General features: G+C 38.6%; 1 protein-coding gene across 1 annotated transcript; it reads right to left on the bottom strand.

The window, feature by feature from the left end:
* Positions 1 to 535: 535 nt before the first annotated feature.
* On the bottom strand, positions 536 to 10365 carry LOC149194624 (ABC transporter C family member 10-like). The gene is made up of 12 exons (XM_089407733.1): positions 10281 to 10365; positions 4841 to 6939; positions 3984 to 4301; positions 3704 to 3790; positions 2915 to 3520; positions 2452 to 2616; positions 2056 to 2350; positions 1739 to 1953; positions 1335 to 1640; positions 1173 to 1236; positions 818 to 1062; positions 536 to 661 (listed from the first exon to the last, which is right to left on the bottom strand). Exons 1-12 carry the CDS (start codon positions 10363 to 10365, stop codon positions 536 to 538), a joined length of 4611 nt encoding a protein of 1536 aa, XP_089263859.1.
* Positions 10366 to 10920: the final 555 nt, after the last annotated feature.

The following is a 10920-nucleotide window of genomic DNA, read 5'->3' as shown; positions in this document are numbered from 1 at the left end:
GTCTCTGTTATGCTCTTAACCTGCAAAATGATACCCAAATACAGAATATGCGAAGAAAAGATACCCAAAACACAGAATAGCAATGATTTTATTATTCAGAGAGTAATGTTCACTTGCCTCTTCGAGGGGGCAACCTCCAATAGAGCATAGCTCGATTACAAAATAAGACACGATGCTCCTCGCAGGGAGTCTCTATCCTTTATATATGACTCATACATGCAATACCACGGGCCAATACCGTGGGTTTTATTAATACCATCTATCTACTACTACGACCCATTTGCAGCTAACTGTGGTCCTGTCATTAATTGCGGATTAACCACTTACAATTAGTAATATGGGCTTTATTGACTCTTGACTATGACGTGATCCCATTACATAAATAAGGGGATTAGGGTGGAACCCTAACAGTCTCCATCTCTGATAGAAAGGAAATTCTTCAAAATGATCACACATAGGCATAACAAACAGTTTTGGTGCACAAATATCAACATGGAATTGGGGAAAGGAAATTTTTTGAAATGATCCTGTATCATTATTCATTAGCACTTGTTGCATGAAGAAGAGAATTTGATGTTTGAGACCAGTACTCTGTCACCAACCTCCTGAACAACGATCCTTCCCTCTCCATCAGTTTCAATGGATTATCACACTCCACCATCTCACTTGCATGTATTCAAAATCATAACAATTCAAATTAGGTACAAGTGAATTGATCTACTTTCATTACCATCCATTTCCTCGAGTACAACAAATTCAGTGGAAACTCGAAACCAATCCATGCATACAGCAAAGAAATAAGATACAATGATAGGGCCTTACCATCATTGATGGCAACAACTATGTCACTGTCCATAATAGTGGGTATCCTGTGTGCAACAGTAATTACAGTGCAATCTGCAAATTCCTTTCTAATTATTGTTTGGAGAATGGCATCTGTAGCATTGTCAATTGATGTTGTTGCTTCATCTAGAAGAAGGACTCGACTTTTCCTTAGCAATGCACGTCCCAAACAAAATAATTGTTTTTGCCCAACACTCCAATTATCTCCATCACTCGCCACTGCATTTTATTGATCTCTTAGAACCACAAAAAATTTCCAAATGTAACAGCGAAATTCTTGGTCAAAGAATTTTATTGCATTCAAAATATATATTTACTACAAAATTTACCTAGTGCATCTAAGCCATCCACCTTCCCCCTTACATTGTCTCCAAGTTGACACTTGTTCAAAACCTTAATCAAAGCAGAAAATAAATTCATATCATTATTTATTTTTTCATTCTGCATATGATAAACTCAGTTAGAGATCATGTTGAATAGAATTTACATACTTCCCAAATTGTCAATTCTGAGTGCTCAGATAATGGATCTAGGTTGAAGCGAATAGTTCCATGAAAAAGAGTTGGCTCTTGAGGAATAATCCCAAGGCGCGACCGCAAATCATGCAGTCCAATAGAGTTAATATCCAAACCATCTATAAGGATTCTACCAGCTGCAGGTTCAACTAAACGAAAAATAGCACTAAGGAGAGTGGTTTTCCCACTTCCTGTTCGGCCAACAATGCCAATCCTTTTCCCTCCTTCAAATGTACATGTAATGCCCCGTAAAACAAGTGGACTGTTGGACCTATATCTAATCTGCACACAGATCAAATATGTTTGATTGAAAAAATCACTCACGATTCAAATTTATAATTTAAACACAGTCATCTTGTTAGAAAACACAACTCAGATACCTTCAAGTCTTGTAATTCCACCTTCCCATGCGAGGGCCAATTATCTGTTGGTCTGTGATCTTCTATAACGGCTGGTGCCTCACTAGGAATGTGCATGTACTGTTTGATGCGTTCTACAGAAACAATGTAGTTTGCAAGTGTACATTGGTTTTGGATACTTTGAACAAACGATGTGTTCAATGATAGACCATAAGAGAAGGCCATCCCAACAAATCCTGCACCAGTTCAAATTGTTAGGCATGATTATCTTATACATAAAAGCCGTCCAGTTACAGCAGAAATCACCCACAGTTGACATTTAGTTTCATTGTTCATACCAGGATTGATGCTGCCCTTTGGGAGTAGAACCATAGCAAGAGCAGAGGAGCAAAGAACAGTTGCATTAAACACCTCCAGACGCTGAATCAACCATTGGATGGCTGAGAAAGTGTGGAAAAAGGGGCTTGAATTTTTGTCAATAAGGTCTAAGTTCTTCTTCAAAAACTGATCCTCAACCCTGAAAGCCCTAATGGTCATTGTTCCTGCTATGGACTCCCCGAAATGATTTGCAATAGGTGATTTCGTTGTACCATTCAGTCTCATCAGTTCTTTAGCAGAAGCGAAATAGTATTTCTGATTAAATCGAACAAACAAAAAATCAGTTATAATTTCTCACAATGTTGACAGTCAAGTAAAGAGTCTTCCCAGGAAACTTGTGTGAATTAGCTGTTTACCTGGAGTTGAAAGGCCAAATAAATCAATGGAATCCCTGCAAACAAAACTTGCCATGTTACAACAGCCACGACTCCAAGATTGCTGTAAGCTTGCATGGTAGATGACAAGCACAGCATAAAGCTGTTAGGAATGTCTACATCAAGAATGCTGAAATCCGAAGAAACCTGGAAAAGGAGGTTGAGAAAATAAATGGCAGTAGCTTTCTTTTTTTTTCAGCGGAATAAAACAGAAACATATCTTCATTATAGATGAGGAATGTTTTAAATTTTCATGGTTCGTTTGCATCGACATATCTGCCCAGGGGCGGGCCTGGATGACCAAAATCCTGTTCAAAAGGCAAAACAGAGAACACCACTAGAAATGGCAGTGGCTTTCTACCCTTAAATTTATATTAAATTTCAGTTTATGTTAAAATGCGAAAAGGGAAAAAGGAAACCTATGGTGATTACGTAAAAGACTTACTCTGCTGAGAACTCTTCCCAACGGAGTTGCATCAAAGAATGCCGTTGGTGCTCGGAATAAAGAAGTCAGAAGGTCAGAAAAAAAGGACTTTGATGCCTCAAGCCCCATAATAATGCGGAAGATTGACTGAAGTAATATGAAAAATACAGATGTGAACCCAATGGATGAGTACACTATTATTAACTTTAATACACTGATTTGAGGACTTTGCACCTTAGCAGCCATCCAAGTATTTCCTAAAATCCGCCCAATCAAAACTATAAGATTACTAAGAGCGGCACATGAAAAATATAAGAAACCTTTATTCTGTTTCAAATAGTCAATATATGGCTTCAGGCCAGTGTCCCCAACTTCCTTCTCTTCCCTTCTAACTAGCTGTTCCCTGTTAGAAGCTATATTTGAAATCAGTTGTTGTTTCTGTGAATTGGTGCTTTGAATATCTCTCTCTTCCTTGACAGGTTCAGCTTTTGTGGATGGCTTTCTCGCTGCTGATTCATTGGAACCAACAGTGTTCTTGTGTGCATTCACAAGGTCCCTAAATGCCTCACTTGAGACTAACAGTTCCTGATATTTACCGGCTTGATGAATCTCACCGTCCAACATCAGCTGCAAAAGAGAAAAATTTCAGTGTAGAAATTCTAACAAAAGAAGGTCAAAACTATTAGCATTAAAAAATATGTTAAAGTTGCAGGAAAAATTTTGATGTGCCATCCATCAGAAAACATTGCCATAAGGGTGTTTACAAGCAAACAAACAGCTTCCACATGACTAGGATAACGGTTTACTGACCAGAATAGCATCAAATGCCGGGAGAAAATCAACTTGGTGTGTTACAAGGATTACTGTTTTTTTTGACAGTGCTCCCATTATATATTCCTACACATCAAAATCTGTGATCAATAGAATATTAGGAAGCTATGAAAACCGAAAATCATTGTCATAGAAAGGTGCAACATATATAGTTGGTATTAGTTATATAATAATTTCAAATGTATTTGATCTCAGAATTTTGTGATTCATATTTATTTTTGTAATTAATTTTATATAAAAACGAAATGACCATATTAACCTTCAACAAGTTATTAGCCGTATGAACATCAACAGCGCTGAAAGGATCATCCAAAAGATAAATATCAGAATCTTGATATAAAGCACGGGCAAGCTGTATCCGCTGTTTCTGGCCACCACTGAGATTGACACCTCTTTCTCCTATTTCAGTCAGATCACCAAAGGGAAGACTCTGGATATCTTTATCCAGCGAAGACTTGAGGATAACATCCTGATATTTGTCCTCCATGGGACGTCCGAATAATATGTTGTCTCGTACCGTTCCTGTTTGAATCCATGCAGTCTGAGAAACATATGCGAGGTTGCCACAGACTTGCAACTGCAGAGGCAGGGTTGAGTATAATGAGAAAAAAAATCCACCAATACAAATGATTGATAATGTTAGGTTAAGCAGGTAAATAATCCATACTTATTCTGAGAACAGAACCAGGTTGCTGATGTACTGTCAAAGAGTGGAATCGATTCAGAATCAGGTAAGTATCATTCCGTGGCATATGTACAAGACAGACTTATGAATACTGGGTATATTAATACTAATTAGGAAATCCATTCCAGATAAAAGGTTGTTCCTGGTGAAATTATTGATAAACAAGAACTGAAGAGGGAACTGCTTTCTATTTTGTGGATAAGTAGAAAATAGTTACAGTCGTATAGATAAGATAGGGAATATATGCAAACAGAGGCATTGGTATGGGAATTAGAGACAAATTTTGTATAAGAAATATGGGAAAATAGAAACTGTAACTGACCGGGAATCTAAGAGACAATGTATGGAAATCTATAGAGAATGTACTCTCTTTTTCTTAATGAAAAGAAAGCGTGAAAAGAAACCGTCTTCTAAAAAAAATCCGTACTCACTCTGCCCCTCAGCTTCGGTACTTCTCCAAGCATTGCAGCTAAAAAAGTTGATTTTCCGGATCCAACTTCTCCACAAATTGCCAATTTTTGGCCATGTTTCACCTCCATATTTATGTTTCTCAATGTGGGCATTGATGAACTGGAATCCCAACTGAATGTTGCAGAATTGATAACAAGAGAGTGGTCAGCGTTCTGACGAAAGACACCCTCAACTACCCGACCCTGTAATTCTGTAGCCTCGAGAAAGTTGATGATACGACTTAATGAGACCTTTGCTTGAATGAAAATAGCAATTGTATCAGGAATTAGTCTAATTGGTTCTTGAACGAGGCGCAAGGTGGCTATGAACGTGAAAACGTTGCTTGGAGTAAGAGGAATATTAAGAAAATAGCACGTTACAAAAGTTGCAGTTGAAACCAAAACGGGAGTTGACCAAGACAAGAACGCACTGTAGGTTCTTCGAAACTGAACCGCGGAGAGAAATTTGAAGTCTACCTTGCGCAGCTTCTCAATATTTTCTTTGAAACGTTCCTCCCATGCATGCAATTTCAGTACTTTCATACACACCAGAGCTTCTGTGGTAGCCCTTAACCGCTGATCCTGGGCTGACATGAGTTTAGTTTGAAACTTCTGCTGTAACTTCGCCAATGGAGAGTTACAAAGCATGGTAATGATGATAACTGCCAAGGCTGAAAGTGTTGCCCATCCAATTGCATGGACACGGATGGTTAAAGCAAATATGAGCTGGAGTACTGTAGTCCAAGTCTGATGAAACGAGAAGGGAAATTCCCCAATACGGTAAGCATCTACTGCCATATAATTCATGATTTCTCCTGCTGAATGCACCTGTTTAGCTTCATTGGACAACTTTAGTTGTTTCTGATAGATTGCTGCAATGAGTGAAGAGCGCATTTGCAGACCAATCCGTTTAGTGCCAAAATACCATTGCCTTTGAGATATGGACTCTATTGCCTTGGCAATAAAGAGTGTTCCTACCAAAACAAAACCTTCGTATTTGAATGATTGTCTACCTTCTGAAAATCCAATAAAGGCGTCCAGAAGAAGTGGTCCAGAAGACACAGTAACTATATTGAGAAAAGCATAGAACCCAGTCCTTGCCAGATTTTTCCAGTGACATCTAACCAAAGCCCAGAAGACTGGAGTGGCAGATCGGTTTTTCCGTTTTTGCCTAATCAGTTCTTCTGTAAATATTGTATAACTATTCTTTGCTTGATCATCTGCACACACACAAGGCAAATCATCTTCTTCTAGAGGCCTCTTTATTCCTTTGGACAAAAGAGAATTCAACCACCAAAATGTCATCCTGCTGAAGAATCCAGCCTTGGCAAAAGGAGTGACATTGGAATTTAACTTCAACAGCATCTGATTTTCCTCAGAAAACGTTTGGCTGGAATCGAGAGGCCCATAATTTCGGTAAATCCTACTTAGAAAAATTTCTGACAGAATACGACCCTCTGAATACTTCAAATCCTCTTTCACAGCAGTAATGAGCATCAAACAACATGCTGACCACGAAAGAAGGGAGAGAATGGTCCCATAGGAAAGTTCTCTGTCATTGATGAAATTCAGCCCAGCTGAAACACCGTCCACTGTTCCAAGCAAAAATGACACGATCCACCAAACACGCACAAATCTCGTCATGGACCGTTTTAACCCTCTTGTGACTGTTAATCCGAGAGTAAACCATGCTAATCCTTGTACTAAAAGTACAAGCCATTCATGCAAGGGAGTTAAATGAGATCCATTGGCTAATTTCTCTTGTAAAAACCAAATCCCCAGTCCCAAATTAATCGCACCCAATATAATATTTATCACTGCAACACATTGGCGAAATGGCTTTTGAGGTTTCACTTTGCTCAGTATGCTTCTCCGCCTTGCCCAGTTGATGAGAATAATGGACCAGAATGTGAGCAAGAAGACTAAATATGTGATTGTGATCAGAGCATGTTCGCTGCACGAGGAAAAAAGGAAGGTGTGTAGTAATTCAGAGCTGAAAGATAGGGGTAAACTGCAGCTCTCTTCACAGTTTCGAGCAGGGGACGATGAATTTGGGGGGCCACAAAAATTGCTCCAGAGCTCTGGGTTTGATAAATCAATTCAATGAATGGAAATCAATAAGCAAATATTAGAAGTTCTTAACAAATTTCAAGTACCAAAACAATCTTAGAAACATATACATATCAGATTATAAATATGCAGCCATGCTAGACATTTTAGGTTAGGGTGTTTTGGTAAACTTGAGTTGGTTAAGTTATTGGTAGTTTTCATGCTCTAGATAAATTGATACTCGAGTGGGATCCCAGCAATGATGTTTTTAAACACCACCATTACTGTTTTTAAACACCACCATTACTCTTTTAGTGATCCTAAGATTTTATTGTGAAATCCTTGTGATTTTTACACAATAAAAAACAAACAAAGATAGTTGTTAAATGAAAAATATAATCAAATTAATGAACTTGCCTGTAAATATGGCCATCCTTGTTTTCTTAACCAGGTCCTAGTACATATACTTGATGGATTTTGATTTAGAACCGGCTCACCCACGTTCTCACTGTGGCTGCTTAGGTGCTTAGGAGGTCTGCACTGGCTGATTACGTATTATTAATGGATTTAGCGTATCATATTCTCCTCGGAAGAGCTCGTAAAATAAGCACACCATTCACTGCAGGAATTGGTAAGCTCTTTCATCTGTTCAGTTCATGAATATCCTACTTCTGCAGTATTCTGTATGCTCCCCGAGTTTCCTAATCGGTTATTGAAGACAATTAGCCCCACTGAGAAAAACTCTTATCAGCCAAAAGAATTGAACTGAGCCGAATCAGACTAGAAACCACTCTTTCACACAGTATTCAAGTCAGCCACAACAGGTCTCTCCAGCCTCTATACTGATCACTTTAATGCAGTGATACTATTTTATGAAGCCCGCCACAGCAGATCCGAATATTCCCATTTAAAACAGTGCTGACCCTGAAGCGTTCGTTGAAATAATCACTTATAATAGATCTTGAAGGGAACGTGGAGGGCTCTTCCTGGCAGGTGATTGGATAAACAAAAGCAAAGGAGTAAAAAATTACTTCCATGAGATGTCATGGGTGATGATTTGTCTTGGAAATACAAAAACAAGAATTCACAAGTCAGACAAAAATTGAGATCATCACCAAAAATAAAAAGCCAAAACTTGTAATAGTGAGACAATCAATTAAAAAAAAAAAGCCAAAACTTGTAATAGTTAGACAATCAATTTAAAACACTGTTAAATGTTTTATTTATTTCTATTTTAATTCAAATGATTGTGTTAATTTCTTTATTTAAAAGTAAACATTACCAACTCAGTTGGATTTCAATGCCCAAAACCAGTGCAGATTGTCAATCAACTTTGATTCCATTGTCCATTGTTCTATCATAACTTCCAATTGCTAGTTGCAACTCTATTGCACAAAAGCAATGAAGATTATTTGAGATCCTTAACAAGAAGTTGATGAAGCTGTGAAGATTGTGAGATCCCTAACAAGAAGTTGATGAAGCTGTGAATGATAATAGTAGTTTGGAAACATTTCTTGATTCGGATCTTTATCTTGATTGCAGATTTAAAAAATATTGTAGAATTAATTAACCTCACAACAGTCCAGGATTCGAGATATTCCAAAAACTTACTACCAAAATAGGTTCAGCATCTTGACTGAGAACATAGATATTCCAATTTATTTCTTGCTCACATGGACACGACCTGTTATATCTCCCATCGCTGCCTTCCCAAGACATGCCGCAAATTTAAAATATCTCCAAGAACGTACTACCAAAATAAGTTAAGCATCTTGACTGAGAACATGGATATTCCAATCTATACTTACTCACATGGACCCGACCTGTTATATCTCCCATCGCTGCCTTCCCAAGACATGCCGCAAATTTCAAATATCTCCAAGAACGTACTACCAAAATAAGTTAAGCATCTTGACTGAGAACATGGATATTGTAATTCATTTCTTGTTCTATTTCCCATCGCTGCCTTAGCAAGAGACATGCCGCAAATTTAAAAACCCTGGAACTTTCGATCAAAGACATGCCCAATGAGTGTTCAAAATTGAACACGTCACAGCACGTCAAGATCCCTCTAGCACGTCAGAGAAGTGCTCAGCAAAAATTACGCGCCAAAAGAAATTTTAATTTTGCTTTCTACCAGTTTTTAAAATTTTTAAAGTAACATGCTAAAATTCCCTGGGCTACTCGTCTGCCGTACATTTCTGAAAATTACGGGAGATTTATTATTCCTGTCGCTGAAAGCCTGGACCCTCAGCCATCTGAAAATTACGGGAGATTTATTATTCCTGTCGCTGAAACCCTGGACCCTCAGCCATCTCCATGAATACGTAATTTTTAACTTTTTTGCGTGGTCAACCAATAAAATATATCAGTGCGCCGTGTATCACATCATGATTGGTAGAGGATGGAAATTGATGGGTAAATTATTTGTTACATGTGATTTGTTTGACCGTTTAAAATTTTGTTAAGAAATTATTAAAGTTTTTTTTTGAGATTATAAAAATAAATTAGTACAATGTGAAAACAATCAAATTTTATTGATTTTGTTTTGAAATTCCAACTCTATAGCTTATGACTTAAGTGGAGGCAATGTCCTAATTATAGCTTATGGCTTGAGTCGAGGCAATGGTCTAAGTGGTAATTAATAAGTCGTATTGCAGCTTCCCTGAAATTCTGCAATCCGGATAAGCTCGATTCATCAATGATAATAATAGTAAAATATAGGTATAGTTTAACTAACCGAAAGAATTGTTTGGAAAGTTATGGAAATTCAAGTCATATTTGGAGAAAATCTGACAAGGATTTTTGTAAATCCAAATTATAATTGTTAAACTTCAAAATTTTAGGTGTCTTAGACGTTTGTAATGATGCTGAATCTATTTCAACCATCAAAAACACGATTCAAACACTGTCTCTACAAAAAAAAATTGAATTCTAACCACTTTTGGCGATCAACCAATTCCTTCACCTCATTAGACGACTCCTAAAACAGATCACTCTTCTGTCACGCAGGAATTTCACGGCCGTGATGTCACCAAATGTCATTGATGCCGAACAGAGTGAGTAAACGATGTTGGGAGCTTATAAATTTATTTTACGCATTATAATTTTTGTTTTAACTTCAACCGAATAAGTTATATCCCCCGGATTTGTGCTGCAAACTGTCGTCATGAAATTTGCATGAAAATAACATTTTTAGTTATAATTTTTTCTTCAAAAGCACACCGCCACAATACATGACCTCGTTCCAACTTACTTTGTTAAGTTGTGTGGATGAACCGAAATTGCTTCCACGGATGGACATTTCATCGTGTCGATGTGGATTTTGAAATGCACGTTTAAAGCAGGATGAACATGAAAAACAAGAGCTAACCAGCGTGCCATAGAGCATTAACTGCATTAACGGCCCAGGTCCCTTTACCATGCATGCCCATGCCCTTCCATCCCGCATCGTGCATTTCTCCGGGAGCCCTGACCCCATCGCGTCAAACTTTCTCCGGGTGACCCACCACCTCCGAGCTGGCACCCGCCATGCTGGCGCATTTTCAAACCGAGAGCTCGCGCCAAAGACTCATTTTCGTTGCTCTATTGCTCCATTCGCGCTCCAGGTCCTCTGCAACCCTCTCGAGCATACACCGCTCCCGCTCACGGTGCTCCCTCACCTCGCAGGTCCTCTCATGGTGCTGGCTCACCTCGCAGGTCCTCTGCAACCCTCGATTAGCTCTTGCCCTGAGGAACCCATCTGTCGGATTTCGCTCGGAGACTTTTCGGGAGGTCGCGGGATCGTAAGGGTGAGAAGCCTTGCCATATAAGATTCCATTGTTGAACAGCATTTTGATAAATTTATCCTGCGCTTGCTCCATCGCTTGCCCTGTTTGTTCGTCTGAACCAAAAGAATCAGTTTTCTGACTGCAAAATAGTGATTTTACTAGCGATTGTGCAGGGGCAGATTCGAGTTCGAAACTCGGGAAGAGGTATCTGTCTGTAATTTTGGGGGAGGGGCGAGGGCTAGC

Source organism: Pinus tabuliformis, chromosome 2_2, assembly GCF_031772625.1.
Source record: "Pinus tabuliformis cultivar Carrire ecotype Pingquan chromosome 2_2, CPIR1, whole genome shotgun sequence".
Taxonomy (NCBI): Eukaryota; Viridiplantae; Streptophyta; class Pinopsida; order Pinales; family Pinaceae; genus Pinus; species Pinus tabuliformis.
The sequence above is the reverse complement of the archived record's forward strand: the minus strand, read 5'-3'. Positions and strand labels throughout refer to the sequence as shown.